The 16,086-nt window shown below is 49.0% G+C and overlaps 1 protein-coding gene across 1 annotated transcript in view; it reads right to left on the bottom strand.

Annotated features, from left to right (window-relative positions):
* The window catches only part of INPP5D (inositol polyphosphate-5-phosphatase D), a 151,937-nt gene extending 136,431 nt beyond the window's left edge, over nt 1-15,506 (bottom strand). Inside the window, exon 1 of the mRNA XM_007966684.3 lies at nt 15,223-15,506. Coding sequence (XP_007964875.1) covers nt 15,223-15,356 — 134 coding nt within the window. The 5' untranslated portion in view covers nt 15,357-15,506. The remainder of the gene's footprint in view (nt 1-15,222) is intronic.
* Nucleotides 15,507-16,086: the final 580 nt, after the last annotated feature.

The following is a 16,086-nucleotide window of genomic DNA, read 5'->3' as shown; positions in this document are numbered from 1 at the left end:
TGGAACATGACCTGGAAAACATGCTCACTGCTCTTTGGGGGCAGTGGGTCCCGCCCAGCCCTTGCCCAGCTTTTTGTGGTGATTTGGTAACACCTTGTTATGCTAACACTGGCTCTGAGTGGAGACTCCTCCCAGTGACTGGGTGGCCTTTCAGAGTAATCGGATCAGGATTATTCCCATTGGAGATCCGGGTTGGGATAGCACTGGGCCCAACATTACTTCCTTCTGCTAACAAATGAGATTGTTCCATTCCCAAATGAAGGCGGGCTACCAGCAAGTTTCCCATGTGACTCCCACAGGTGCTGGGTGATGACAAGTGCCCACCCTGTGCTGAGCGTGGAGGCAAAGAAGAGGCAGGAAGGTGCTTCTCAGCAGAAGGGCATTCCTAGACCAGGTCAACCCTGATGTGGTATGAGAAGTTCTACTCTAATACGGGAGGACAAGCCTGTGGAAGTAGGAAGAAACATCATCGTGTTTGATCCTTTCAGATAAATCTTAGCATTTCTGTATGGCCATTCCTAGCCAAATGAACACTGACAGCCAGGCCCAGGAACATCTTCACCATGGAGGGACCCACAGAGAGACAGAGAATCAAACTATAAAATTGAAGAACCTCTTTGTGTTCCTATCTCACTTTGCTGACCTGCTCCTGTAATTGCTTTTAAATCCTTTTGTGACTCTTGTTACATATCATTTCTAATTTCTAATGCTTTTGTCTGTGTTTTTGCATTTTCTTAAGACGTGTTTTTGCAGATTTCTGGACAAGATGGGGTGGGAGAACAGGGGCTGGAAAACCCTGCATTAAACACACACACACACACACACACAAACCATTTGCACCAATGTAGAAGGACAAAAAAATGTGTGGCAACCTTGGGGAACAAGGTGTTCACCATTTGCAACTCCAAACCTTGAAGAATTGCAGCCAGAGAGAAAGCTAAAGTTGATGAATTAAAAGAGGCCATTTCTTGCTAACCTGGGCCCCTCCAGGAGGGAGAAAGCATTAGCAGGTGGCTCAGCTGGTCAGGAGATGAGAGATGGAGGTGAGGGTGGCTCAGCTGGCCAGGAGATGAGAGATGGAGGTGAGGGTGGCTCAGCTGGCCAGGAGATGAGAGATGGAGGTGAGGGTGGCTCAGCTGGCCAGGAGATGAGAGATGGAGGTGAGGGTGGCTCAGCTGGTCAGGAGGTGAGAGATGGAGGTGAGGGTGGCTCAGCTGGTCAGGAGGTGAGAGATGGAGGTGAGGGTGGCTCAGCTGGCCAGGAGATGAGAAATGGAGGTGAGGGTGGCTCGACTGGTCAGGAGGTGAGAGATGGAGGTGAGGGTGGCCGAGGATTACTGGGAGCCGGCTGAGCACCCCCACAACAGCTTGGGGGTCCAGCGGGCTATTCCTTGTCCGACAGCTACTCAAAGCCAAGACCCAGGTATGAGGCACCCCCTCCTCACCCCCGGAGGGAGCCCATCCTCTGTGTGTCTCACCACACCCTCATCTCTGGCCCCACCACCGGCTGGATCTTGAATTGGCATCTCCCACCCCCATCCGTGGCAGTCGTTTTAACCCGCTCCGAACAAACCTGATCCAATTGTTCTTGACAGTTCTTTGTCGGAAAACAAAAATCACCTGACCTATGAAAACACGTCACCGCTCAGAAAAGGGCATTTTCCTAAGGACTCCAAGGAGTTACTTCCATCTTAAATATAATCACTGATAAAAATACATTCTGGACAAGTCTGATTTGTGAACTCAGGAAGACTGGAGAGACCACTGCATATCAGAAATTGGAGGCATCGATCGTGAAAATCAAGCAAACTGAGATAAAGAAAACTGACTGTTACGGAACAGCCGGGACATTTAGAGTCAGAATTTAACACACGACAGAGACAGGAAATAGCAGCTATGGATTGGAGAAAGTGAACGAGGAAAAAGACACACTCAAGAAAGTGGTACTAGAGGAAAAGACAAAGATTTTAAAAAGAGAGGGAAGAAGAGAAATACAGAAACGGATCTGAGTCCTGCAGATGCAACAGGGCTTCCTGAAAAGACAGAGGTTTTTTTTGTCTTTCTTTTTCTTTATTTTTGAGATCGAGTTTCACTCTTGTCGCCCAGGTTGGAGTGCAATGGCGCGATCTCGGCTCACTGCAACCTCTGCCTCCCGGGTTCAAGCTATTCTCCTGCCTCAGCCTCTTGAGTAGCTGGGATTAAAGCACCCACCACCATGCTCGGCTACTTTTTGTACTTTTAGTAGAGACGGGGTTTCACCATGTTGGCCAGGCTGGTCTTGAACTCCTGACCTCAGGAGATCCGCTTCAGCTTCCCAAAGTGCTGGGATTACAGGCGTGAGCCACTGTGTCCGGTACAGAGATCATTTTTTAAAATATGAAAACAAAAAGCAGAAGAGATACACCAACCTAAGAGCCTGTCACTTGAAAAGTAGGAGATTAAATGGACAAACCTGTGACAAACAGAATAAAGGAAACAAACAAATGCAAGTGAGCTGGGCAGCCTCCCCCTGCCTCCCATCTGCCAGTGAGACCCACTCCCTACCCTTTTCCACCTGCCCTGTGCAGCCAGCAATTCTCCGGGGGCTGCTTCACCCAGGTTTGGTTGAAGGGAGGCACTGGCAGGGTGAGTGGGGTGGGGGGGATGGGCGGATTTGTTCCACTGACCCCACCCTGCCTGCTGCAGGGGACAGAGCTCCACTTCTGGAGTCTCCTAGCTGCAGCCCTGCCAGGTCCTGGTGACACAGCTCTGGCCCCTGCCTCTTCAGCTCAGGGGTGGGAATGGATCCTAAGGGTGCCAGCCACTGGCTGCCTTGCCATTCCTGTCTTTATCACCCCTGTTGAACATGCCATCTATTTCTTGCCAGGACCCTGGGCACCACCAACAGTTAGAAATGAGAAAATGAAGATGGCCACAATAAAAGAGAAATCTTACAGTTATACAAAACTATGCATGATTGTTTGCCAGAAATTTTGAAAATCTCAACAAATAGATTGTTCTTCGAAAATTACATGTAACTTAACAGAAGTGACATGGGAGGAAATAGAAAACAAGACCAATTCAATACTAAAGAATAAATTGAAGTAAATATTAAAGAATTATAAAGGGCCGTGAGAAGAAGTGGCTTTACCAACATTTTTTAAAGTATTTCAAAAATCAGATAATAATTATGCTACATAAATGCCTCCAGAATATTTTGTAAAATATACATGACTCTTAAAACCATAACATAACCAAAAATCAGATAAATCAACCTCAAGTATGAATACATATATAAAAATCCTAAATAAGTTTCAGAGTACCATAAAAAAGTATTGTATCAAGAATAGTTCATTGTAATCATGCAAAATTGTTTAATATATATAAACCAAATATAAATATATAAAATTAAGCTATTTTACCAGTAAATGAAATAAGGGATATAATATAATCATCACAATAGATATTAAAAAAGCATTTGATAAAAATTAAATACTCAGTCCTTCAGAACTCTTTCTAAAACTAGAAGACTATTTCTTCTTGGACATGATGAGCAGCAACAATTACCTTTTATCAAGTGGTAACTAGGTGACAGAGGCTATCCCATGCCCTTCCCAGGTGGTCCACGGTAATTCTCACAGTATGTCTCCTTGAGGTGGATGTTTTCTTTTTCTAATATTCCCCACTGTAGTTTTTTAGAAATACTGGCCCATGCAATAAGTTATGAAATCTGAATAAGTGTCATAAGTATTTGGAAAGTACACCACAAAATGATGGTAATTTCTAGATGAAATGAGAGTCAAACATGAGAGTCAAACAAGAAAATTCCAGAGAAGCAACCAAAAAACAATTTGAAATGATGAGGAGTGAGTAAAGTGACAGAATAAAAGATGAATTTATAAAATCTATAACTTCCCTGTGTGTTATCAGTTATAATGAAATGTAGGGGAAAATGTATTCACAACAGTAATAAGAGTATAAAATAATCAGAAGAAATTATAACACTAAATATGCAGGATCTATATGAAGAAAATTACAAAATATAAAATGATAAGGACAACCATATTTGTTAAGACTGAATATTACTAAAATGTCAATTTATACAAGCTATATTATGGATTTTGTGCAATTCCAATCAAAGTCCCAATAGTAGTTTTCTCCAAATTGGCAATATTATTAGCTGGTTCACCTGGAAGAATAGATATGAAAATCACCTATAATAAAGTATTTTATAAAATTAAGTGGTATAATTGTTATGATATTGGTGAAAGAAAAGCAGATATACATGGAACAGAGTATAAATGCAAAGAAAGATATATGACTTAAAATATGATAAAAGAGGAACCCAAAGGGCAAAGGAATGTTATTCAGTAAGAGGTTTTGGGAAAGATGATTGGTTGAGAAAAATACACATAAATCTTTTTTTTTTTTCCCCCTATTTTTGAGGCAGAGTCTCACTCTGTGGCCCAGGCTGGAGTGCAGTGGCACAATCTTGGCTCACTGCAACCTCTGCCTCCTGGGTTCAAGCAATTCTCCCACCTCAGCCTCCCAGGTAGCTGGAACTACAGGTGCACACCACCATGCCTAGCTATTTTTTTTTCTTTTTTTCTTTTTTTTTTTAGTAGAGACAGGATTTCACTATCTTGGCCAGGATGGTCTCGATTTCCTGACCTCTGGTGATTCAGCTGCCTCGGCCTCCCAAAGTGCTGCAATTACAGGTATGAGCCACTGTGCCCAGCCTAAATCTGTATCTTACATCATTTATTAAATTAATTCCAGAGAGATTAAACTGTTCAGTGCAAAACAAACAAACAAAAACAAAAGTGAAAAACCCATAGCTGCTTCATTTGTTTTTACCAAGTGCTGTGCTAAAAATGTGATACATATTTTCCATCCAATCCGCCCCACAACATTACCACATAGGTATTCTTAGCCCTGGTTTTCAAATGAGGAACCAAGGCCCAGTGGAATTAAATAAACTGCTGGATCCTGGCCAGGCGTGGTGGCTCATGCCTGTAATTCTAGCACTTTGGGAGGCTGAGGCAGGCAGATCACAAGGTCAGGAGTTTGAGACCAGTCTGGCCAATATGGTGAAACCCCGTCTCTACTAAAAAATACAAAAATTAGCCAGGCATGGTGGCGGGCGCCTGTAATCCCAGCTACTTGGGAGACTGAGGCAGAAGAATCGCTTGAACCTGGGAGGCAGAGGTTTGCAGTGAGCCAATATCACGCCATTGCACTCCAGCCTGGGCAACAGACTGAGACTTCATCTCGAAAACAAAACAAAACAAAACCAAACCAAAAAAAAACTGCTGAATCCTTAGCTCTAAGTCTATTAGCTCCAAAGGCTCTGTCCTAACCCACCTGCCTTGCACAAGTGAATTTCTGTGTGCAGAGGGATTCTCTGCATTGAAAAGCAAAGGGAGAAAAAAGGAAAAGACTGATAGACTTCACTATATAAAAATTTACAATCCTTGAATGTCAAAAAATCATAAAACTTAAAGGAAAATCACAATAAAAATATTTGCAACAAGTGTGATATAAACTTGTGCAAGTAGATAACAGAAAAATGATAGCTTCAATAGAAAAATGGCAAAGAGAATTGAACAGACCATTCACGAAAGAGGGATTGTGAACGTCAACCACTCTATCAAATAAGTTCAACATGACCACAATCAAATGCAAATCAAAACGAACATTCACCACCTTCACCTTGCAATGTAATATGTTTTGAAATGAAAATATTCAGAATAGGGAGGTTAGAATGAGGCAGACACTCTCTTGTACAGCTTACTGGTGCATACATGGAACAAAATTTCTGGAAAGCAATGTATCATTCTGTATCAAGAGCCTTAAAAATATTCCTATCCCTTGATCTAGTAATTTCACTCCTGGGAATCTATAACCAGACATGTTTATAATATTTCTTCACAAAGACCTTCATCAGTCATATTTATAACAACAAAATGCTGTTGATAACTTAAATATCTGACAATAGAAGAATCATTTCATAAAGTATGGCACATCACATAATAGAATCCTGTACATCCATTAAATATGATCATTAGGAAGAAAACCTAACTAAATGGGAAAATGCTAATGCTGCCAGCAATCTCAGACTAAAATTATACATATACATGTAATACATGTATACACAAAATGGAAATTACATACAGGGAGGCAGAGAGAAGCAGCAGCTACACCAGCGAATGAACAATGTTTATGCTAGTGTCTCAGTGACGGGCTGGTTACTTTTCTGCTTTTTGCTGTGTACTTTCTGTGCTTTGTATAAATACCATTTTTTAAAGTTACTCTAAAGAACAGGACGTCGTTGTTTATCAGATTTGTTTCTCCATTGCCACTGACAGCTGTGTGGCCCAGCAAGCCTCTCTGCTCTGGGGAGCTCCCAGCTGATCTCTCGGGGCCAGCCCTCCATGGGGTTGTTTACGATAAGTATTGACCCCAAACTGTTAGGGGCCTGCACTTGTTAATATGGTGTTTTTCCAATGAAAGGGGACAATGGGAGCGTGAAGTGAGCAGGGGAGAGAATCTGGTCCTCACATGCTGCCGCAGCTGTCAACCCTGAGTCCCCCCGTCATGGAACACGCTGTGCTCCTTCCATCATCCTCAGCCCCAGGATTTCAGTCCCCTCTGCACTGACCCCCACAATTGGAGCCTAGTGGTCTTCAGATGCCGGCCTTTCTTCCTGACGTCATGTTCATTGCCCCTGGTTTCATTACGCGTGCCTCCTTGTCCCCATCTCTTCCTCCTGCTGGCTTCCAGGCTCCCAGCCTGGCCCCAGCAGCCTCAGTCACGGGGGCGTCACTCAGTCCTCTTCCTGCTTCCATCTCTCCGAGTGCTTCCTCTGAGGAGGCCTCAAGTGACAGCTCAGCATCCCCCGGAGGCCTCCAGGAAGTTTCCAAAGCGATCCTCTGCCCCCATTCTCCTCTCTCCTCTCTGTGGAATGTTCTTCACAGAGCGGCCCTATACTCCTCTGCTTCTGAGATGTCACTAATCACTTTTAGCTCATTAAGACTAATTGCCAGCATTTTTTTTTTCTTTTCTTTTTAGACAGAGTCTATCTCTGTCGCCCAGGCTGGAGTACAGGGGCACGATCTCGGCTCACTGCAAGCTCCACCTCCTGGGTTCAGCCAATTCTCCTGCCTCAGTCTCCCAAGTAGCTGGGATTACAGGCACCCGCCATGATGCCCAGCTAATTTTTTTTGTATTTTTAGTAGAGACAGGGTTTCACTCTGTTGGCCAGGCTGGTCTCAAACTCCTGACCTCGTGATCCGCCTGCCTCGGCCTCCCAAAGTACTGGGATTACAGGCGTGAACCACCACGCCTGATCACCAGGATGATTTTGTTTTCTTTTTGAGGTGGAGTTTCGCTCTTGTCGCCCAGGCTGGAGTGCAAGGGCACCATCTCGGCTCACCACAACCTCCGTCTCCCGGGTTCAAGCAATTCTCCTGCCTCAGCCTCCCGAGTAGCTGGGATTACAGGCATGCGCCACCATCCCCAGCTAAGTTTTGTATTTGTAGTAGAGATAGGGTTTCTCCATGTTGGTCAGGCTGGTCTCGAACTCCTGACCTCAGGTGATCCACCCACCTCGGCCTCCCAAAGTGCTGGGATTACAGGCATAAGCCACCTTGCCCAGCACCAGCATGATTTTTATGTGTGCAAAGCATTCGGTGGGTGCTTACCACATGCCTGGCCTTGGGCTATAAATGTCACTCACATCTTTCCATTTTATCCTCTCAATAACCCAATGAAACAAGGAAAAGACAAACAACCCTGATTTCTAAATGTGCAAAGGATCCGAATTGACATTTCTCCAAATACGAATGGCCATTAAGCATGAGAAAACAGGTTTGGCATCATTAACCATTAGAGAAATGCAAATTAAAACCACAATAAGATGTCCCTTCACACCCACTAGGATGGCTATAATAAAAAAGACAATAACAAGTGCTGATAAGAAAGTAGAGACATGGGAACCCTCAGACATTGCTGGTAGGAAGGCAAAATGGCAGATCCACCAAGGAAAACAGTTTAGCAGCTCCTCAAAGTGTTAGACTTAAATGACCCAGCAATTCTGCTCCTAGATATGTACCCAAGAATGTTGAAAATATATGTTTGCACAAAACCTTGTAGGTGAATGTTCGTCGCAGCATTATTCATTATAGCCCAAAAGTGGAAACAACCCAAATGCCTGTCAACTGATGAATGGATAAACAGAATGTGGTTCTTTCAATACAGTGGCTCATTAGCCAGCCCTGGAGAGGAATGATTCACGCTGCAACACAGATGAAGCCTGAGAGCACTGTGCTCAGTGAAAGAAGCTGACCCCAAAATCCACATGTCGTATGTTTCCAGTTATGAAACATCCGGAAAAGATAAATCCGTAGACAAAAAGTCATTTAGTTGTTGCCAGGGGTTGGGTGGAGAGGGAATAGGGAGTGACTGCAATGGGTACAGGGTTTCTTTTCGAGGTATTGAGAATGTCCTTGAATGAGACAGTGGTGTTGAGTTCATAACATTGTGAATGCACTAAAAACACGATAAAGAATTGTACACCAGGGCTGGGCATAGTGGCCGACGCCTGTGATCCCAGCATTTTGGGAGGCCGACATGGGCAGATTACCTGAGGTCAGGAGTTCGAGACCAGTCTGGCCAACATGGTGAAACCCCATCTCTACTAAAAATACAAAAATTAGCTGGGTGTGGTGGTAGGCACCTGTAATCCCAGCTATTTCGGAAGCTGAGGCAGAGGACTGCTTGAACTCAGGAGGCAGAAGTTACAGTGAACCGAGACCACACCACTGCATTCCAGCCTGGGCAACAAGGGTGAGACTCTGCCTCAAAAAGAAAAAAAAAAAAAATTAGCCGGGCATGGTGGTGTGTACCTATGAGATACCAGCTACTCGGAAGGCTGAGGCAGGAGAATCGTTTGAACCCGGGAGGCAGAGGCTGCAGTGCACTGAGATCACGCCACTCTGCACTCCAGCCTGGGCAACAGAGTAAGACACTGTCTTGGGAAAAAAAAAAAAAAAAAATTAAGAATTGTACACCATAGAAAGGGTGATTGTATAGAATATGGATTATACTTCAATTTGAAAAAATAACCCAATGAGTGGGCTTTGGCCTTATCATTGTCACTCCACCCATGAAGAGGTGGGATTGGCACAGGAACGTTAGCATTTGCAAATGCAGCACACCACAGCCAGCCGACCATAGAGCCGCACTCCTCAGGGCACAACACAGTACGAATTATAGAGGGAAGAGCAGAGCTCCTCTCACTCTACGTCTGGGGTGGGGAGAAAGGCCTGGCTGCAAGGACCACATGTCGTCATGACGCAAGGGTTCGTGTGCAGGGAGATGGCACCAATTGAGAAATGCTGATGTGAAGCTGCATGCAGTGGCTCACACTTGTAATGCCAGCACTTTGGGGGCCCAAGGTGGGAGACTGACTTGACTCCAGGAGTTAGGGACCAGCGTGGGCTGCATAAAAAAGGTTAGCCAGGCTTGGTGACTTGCACCTGGAATCCCAGCTACTCAGGAAGCTGAGGCAGGAGGATCGCTTGATCAAGCGAGGCTGCAGTGAGCCGTGACTGTGCCACTGCACTCCAACCTGGGCAACAGTGTAAGATCCTGTCTCAAATAAATAAATAAATAAATAAATAAATAAATAAGGCCAGGTGCGGTGGCTCACACCTGTAATCCCAGCACTTTGGGAGGCCAAGGCAGGTGGATCACGAGGTCAGGAGTTCGAGATCAGCCTGGCCAGCATGGTAAAACTCCATCTCTACTAAAAATACAAAAATTAGCCGGATGTGGTGGCGGGTACCTGTAATCCCAGCTACTTGGGAAGCTGAGGCAGAAGAATTGCTTGAATCCTGGAGGTGGAGGTTGCAGTGAGCCAAGATCATGCCACTGCACTTCAGCCTGTGTGACAGAGCAAGACTCTGTCTCAAGAAAGAAAGAAAGAAAGAAAGAAAGAAAGAAAGAAAGAAAGAAAGAAAGAAAGAAAGAAAGAAAGAAAGAAAGAGAGAGAAAGAAAAGAAGGAAGGAAGGAAGGAAGGAAGGAAGGAAGGAAGGAAGGAAGGAAGGAAGGAAGGAAAGAAGGAAGGAAGAAAAAGGCTGGGTGAAGTGGCTCATGCCTGTAATCTCAGCACTTTGGGAGGCCGAAGAGGCCAGATCACCTGAGGTTAGATAAAAAGAAGAAAATTAGCCCCGCGTGGTGGCAGGCACCTGTAATCCCAGCTGCTTGGGAGGCTGAGGTAGGAGAATCGCTTGAACCTGGGAGGCAGAGGTTGCAGTGAGCCAAGATTGCACCACTGCACTCCAGCCTGGGCGACAGAGCAAGACTCTGTCAAAAAAAAAAAAAAAAAGAAAAGAAAACCCACGAGAAGTGCTGATTGTGTTCATGAATTTATGAATTTGACCTACCAGGTAGACAAACATGCAAAGCACCAAAGCTGGAGCCTATCTCTGGACCCGAAAGGACTTTTCTGGGGGGCTGAGTATAGGCACAGAAAACCTGGAGAGACTCCGTTTTAACATGCTTGCTCTGCATCACTTCACATGGAAGGTACAGTTAGTGAGTGAAATACATAGGCCTTCCGGGGCACATCACCCCTTCCTGGTCTTGCACGCAGAGAGAAAACTCGGCACAGTTAGCCTCGGACAAAGGCCCTCGGCCTGCTTTCTGGTGTGAACCAGATGTCAGTAGTTCTGGCTACTGCCTGAGCCAGCATTTTTTCCCACTGTCTGTCAATATCAGGTATGAAAAATAGTACCTTGTTGCATTTGCACAAAAATAATTAACAGTGTCTATTTTACTGAAGCTTCAAAAGGGGGACTGAGCCACCGCTCATACCACAGCTTTCCACCTCTGTTGGACTCTTTGAGGTTAGGAGTTCCGCCCTCCCAAGCCCCTTCTTTGTGACTCCATCACCAGGAGTCCCCTCTCCAGGCTTTTCCCCGCCCCACACAGGACACCTTATGGTCTCTGTTTCTCGCTTCCAGGAAGAGCATGCATGCAAGTCCTGGCTCTGTTATTTGTTAGTCCTGTAAACTAGGCCTGTTCCATAAACCACTCTGTGCCTCAGTTTCCCCATCTGTAAAGTGGGGATAATAGGACTTCCTTTGAAGGTCTTCGTGGACATCAAATGAGTCAATATAAGCCTAGAATGGTGCCTGGCACATAGCTCTTTGGAAGTTGCCTGCTGTTGTTAGGCAGAGCAGGTTGGTAACAACCTTCTGTTAGCAGAGCAAGGTTTAGGGTCTGCTCTGTTCGACAAAATTCCCCTCAGAGAAGGCACTCAACATGTGCGGAAGAAACAGTGTAACAAGCCCCTAGAGGCCAACAGACATCCTTCTCAGGCTTTCCCCTCTTTCTTGTGGTGTAGGTGAAGCCACTGGGTCCAGGACTGTCTGGTGCACTGTCTACACTGCCCCCAGAAAGGGGTGAGCCAGACCCTGCCATGGTGCCTGGGTGGCATGTGGAAGGCCACATGTGGAGGGAAACCAAAACCACAGTCAGCTGTGGCCAGACCAGGTATTGGTTTCTGAGCCAAAGGCAGCCACGTGCCTTCGCCTCCCCCATGAGAGAAGCCCCCTCTCTCTGGAGTGGTTGGGTGGGAATGCCGCCCTCCTGGGCTGCTCCAGGCTGGATGGCAGCCAGCTGAGCTGGCCACCCTAGGCTCAGTCCTGGGCCCCAGCTGCTCCTGCAGAGAGGGCAGGGTGTATCTTGATGTTGGGCCTTTGATCAGCTTTGCCTGTGCAGATTGCGTAAGGGGATGCTGGCTCAGCCGGCCCATGGACCCTTACATTGACTGACCCCGTTCCCAAGGCATCTCTTCTTTGCAGCATGAGGCCCTGCCAGGTGTGCTGGCCCCTGCATGGCAGGAGAGGGCATGAGCCTGACAGCTCTTAATGTCTCCCATCCACAATGCACCCAACGTGCCCCTCAAGGCACCCACAGACTGTCCCCAGAGCAGGGCCAACTCTGTGGGGGATTTGAGTGGGGACCAGGTGGGGATGACATAGGCCCTGCTTAGAAGAGCCCCTGGCCGCAAGACGGCAGAGTTGGACTCAAATCAAGCAGCCAACTGCGTCTTCCCGCTGCAACTCTCTGTGCCCCGAGATGGAGCCCCAGACGCTCTGTCACGCAGGCCTTTCCAAGCTGCTGAGGTGAGATCAAAGCTTTCCTGCCCAGTGGTAGGTGATGGGGCTGACCTCTCTCGAGGAAATGCAGGGTTTGCTGGGTGTGGGCAGAATGTGCACTCCTAAGTCACGTGGTGGCACTGAATTGCAGCCCTGTCTTTTGATGTCCAACCCCCGCTCAAGTCCATTTACATAGTCAAATCCTCCTCTTTCCTGAGCGCAAAGGCCCCTCCCTGGTGAGGTTGCTCTGTTTCCGACACCCCAGGCACACTTGCCCAAACCATCAGGTGGAGACTCCGGCTGGTCGTCCCCTTGCCCACCAGGGGAGGCCTGGGAGGGAACGCCACTGGGGCCCAGGCAGGATGAGGTCGGGGCACCTGGGGGATCTGAGGGGCCATGGAGCATGTATACTTTTCCCATGGACTTTGCTAGGGCAGGAGGGTGCGCGTGTGGCTTCCTTCTGCAGTCACTTCTAGAGCAGGGTGGCTCCAGGTTTCCAGGGCTGGGGAGCAAATGCTGCTACTTCTGCAGCTGCAGAAAACCCAGCTGCCCTGCACACCCCTCAGCCTGGGGCTGCCTGCCTTTGCCATGCCCAGCAGGCTGCGGCCACTCCGCAGGGAACAGAGAAAACTAGCGGTGGTGGGGTTTGTTTTTCAAGAAGTTCAATCTCTTTGCTTTAAATGACTGGTCTTTTTGTGTGTGTGTGTGTGTGTGTGTGTGTGTGTGTGTGTGTGTGTGCGCCCTTCCTGCCTTTTTTGGTGTCAAAGGCTGCTTTCTTTCAAGAAATGAGGTGTTGGAAGATGCCAGTTTGTTATCATTCATTTAATTACTTTTTAGTTTTAAAATCTCCGTAATTGGCAAAATCCGGGGTAGCAGCCACATGAAGCCTGCAGATGTGTGGAAAGTCTGCAGGTCCATCGCATCCCACAGCCTACAGTGGAGCCTGACCCTGCAGGAACGGAAGCTTCCTACGCTGAGCAGAGGAGAAAGGGGAACCCTGAGCCCAGGGTTTGTCTGGCCAAGGGGTGGGGCTCCTGGTGTTTGCAACCCAGCAGCCTCAGGATAGGAAGCTGATGAGGCTTTGGCTAAGAGGATACTGGACATCTGTGGGCACCACAGGTCCCTCTCTAAGGAGCAGACACTGCACGCCTGTCATGACTCTGAGAGTAACTCAGTGCAGACAAGGGTTCCGAGAGAAGAGGTGGAGGAAGGAATATGGGAACTGGCCTGGAACCAAGCAGTTTTGCCCCCAGCCAGCATGGTGGACAAAGGCCTCAGGCTCTCTGCACTCTGTCTACCCCCTGAAAAGCCAGGGCTGTTGCACCAGAGCTTTTCCAAGACCTTTCCAGCTCTGACTCTGGCTCAGGCTGATCCTAGACATTAAGATGCTCACAGCTTGGAGTCAGAGAGACCCACACCCCATGTCTGTAACTTGAGCAACCACAAAGCCCTGGTCAAAGAGCTGCATCGAAGGTTAATGAGATGGGGCCCTGGAAGCCCTCGGCTCAGCCAACACCAAGCAGCCAGGACAAGATCCCACTGGGCCAGGAGAGAAATCCAAATAATCCACATGGGCCGGGTGGAGTCAGACTGGGCTTGTGAGATGCCTAAGAGAATCTTCCTGCCCCTTCTAAGGCCCCAGCAGCAGCAGATCCCCATTGGGGAAGTCCAGGCAGCCTGGGCCTGCGTTCCTTCCCCTGAGGCATGAGAGAGGGGGCACAGGAAGCCAGTCTTGGAGGTGGGGCTGCAGACTGTCAGCACAGGCCAGCGACCAGCTGTGAGCCTGGGTTGGCTTCCAGTGCCCCAGCCGACCCTGTAAACACTCCGGCTGCCCTTGCTTCTGCCTCCAGCCCCACAAGGCTACATGCACGCCCCGCTGGACTGGGAGCAGGAGAGGTCGGGCCACAGGCTGCTGGTCTCAGCTGCAGCCTCTGGGGGCAGATGGCTGTGGCTTTGACTGTTGCCACTCACTTAACCTGCCAGGGCCTCAGATTTCTCATCTGCAAAGTGGGGCTTTTGACAGGACCTTCACTTCAGGTTGTGGTGAGGATGAAATGGGCTAACAAATGCTTAGCACAGCAGGCCCCAGCTGTGAGTCAGTATTCAAAACAGGTCTGGGTTCATCACCCACTTCCCCTCCTGCCTGAAGAAGGGCAAGGCCCTCTCCGCTCGGGGGAACATTTCTGCTAGCCCGGGGATGCTACTTGAGATGTTCAGGTGACACACCCTTCCCTGACTACACCCTGGCACTGCCCGAGGCCTCGGCAAAATGATTAGACCAAGAGCTGCAGGGCAAGGGCCTCCTTCAGACACTGGACAGGAAGGGGGTTTTAGAAAGGAACCTTCAGCAAGTGGCTGGTTCCTCCATTGTTAGCACAGCTGGCACATTCAGTAACGTCCCCAACCGGGCAGTGGGAGGAGTTGATGGTGACAGAGACCCAAATTGAGGGGTGGGGGTGGGCAGCGGTCACAGCCAAGTGCTCAGGAGAGAAGAGGCTGCTCGCTCGTGGTAATGGTGACTTCCTCTGCTCTCAGGCCTCTGAAAGCAGCTTCTAAGCGAACGGAAAGTCCTTTCTTGATTAAACTCAGCCCATATTCTTGGCTCGCCAAACAACAGCTGCCTCCAGGGGCCCAAAGCCTGGGTGCTCCAGGAAGGGTCCTCCTTGCCACCTTTGCTCTTCTCAGGGTTTCTGAGCTGGGCATCTTTGAACTGATCTCTAACACACCCACCTCCAAGGAGCCCTGAGCTTCCTCCTGGTTCAAAAAGCCCAAACTCGTTCTCTCGTTCCCCAGACTCCAAGGAAGCCCCGGGCACCACACAGCTCATGGGAAGCTAGGGTGTAAGATCAGGCCTCGGAGTGGTTCTGACAGCTCCAAGGCTGCAAAACCTGCCACGAGACCAGCTCTCTGCACTCCAAGGCCAAGGTCCAAGGACAAGGTCCATGACAGGGTGGCGGGGAATTGTGCATGTCAGATCACTCTGTCCTGTGACATGAGAACAACCCATCCCAGTGCTGGGCCCCCTCTAGACCCCTCTGTCATCTCTGTGCCCGGGGAAGGAGCAGGTTGTACTCACAGCACGCAGAGCGCGTATGCCCGGGAGATGGACTCGCTGGCGCGCACGAGGAAGCTTCCATCCTTGCCCGTCCTGGAGAGCAGCTCCTCCGCCTTGGAGCGGGTGATGTTGCCGTGGTTCCAGCAGGGGACCATGGTAGGCGTGGGCCTCCTCGGCCGGGCCAGCGGGCACCCCCAGGACCCACACGCCACCGAGGGAAGCGGAGGCCCCTCTGCTGCAACCTGCCGCCTGTTGCCTCTTGGTGGCCTCGGCTGCTGCCACCAGCTTAACTGACTGACTTCCTGTTTCAGGCGCTCAGCGAGGGAAAGGAAACTGAGCGGCGGAGAACTTCCTCATTACAGAAACCAAGCGAGAGAGGGCGGGGGGAAGCCCTGGCCGTCCACCGTCCCCCACACCCCACCACGGCTGCTGCGGCTCCCTCACCGGCCCTCTCCTTCCTGGCAACAGGTCGCAGCCTACAACTGAAGTGTCCAGGGGCAGCTGAAGTCCCACTGGGCAGAATGACCGGCTCCGGAGACGTCGGGAGAGTTGTGGCCACTTCTGAAGAAGCATGGCCTAGCAGGCATGGGTGAGCCCGAAGAGTGGTTCTTCTGCGGCCATGCTGACGCCCACATGGGATGCCACACCCTAGACAGGTCCCTGAGCCTTCTGCTCTCCCCCAGGGCTTTTCAACGCCCATCCTGAACCCCTAAAACACCCAAGGGGGCACAGCTTCTCAACTGGGACTACAGCCTGCCCAGGACAGAGCAAACTTGAGGGGGAGGGGACAGTCGAGCCCCACCGCTCCCCTTTAGAGACTCCCAGCGGCCTGGGTGCTGGGAGACCTTGGCCGCCACCAGCCGAGGGCGCCGAGGTCCAAGTGAC

This window comes from Chlorocebus sabaeus, chromosome 10 (assembly GCF_047675955.1).
Source record: "Chlorocebus sabaeus isolate Y175 chromosome 10, mChlSab1.0.hap1, whole genome shotgun sequence".
Lineage (NCBI taxonomy): Eukaryota > Metazoa > Chordata > Mammalia > Primates > Cercopithecidae > Chlorocebus > Chlorocebus sabaeus.
The sequence above is the reverse complement of the archived record's forward strand: the minus strand, read 5'-3'. Positions and strand labels throughout refer to the sequence as shown.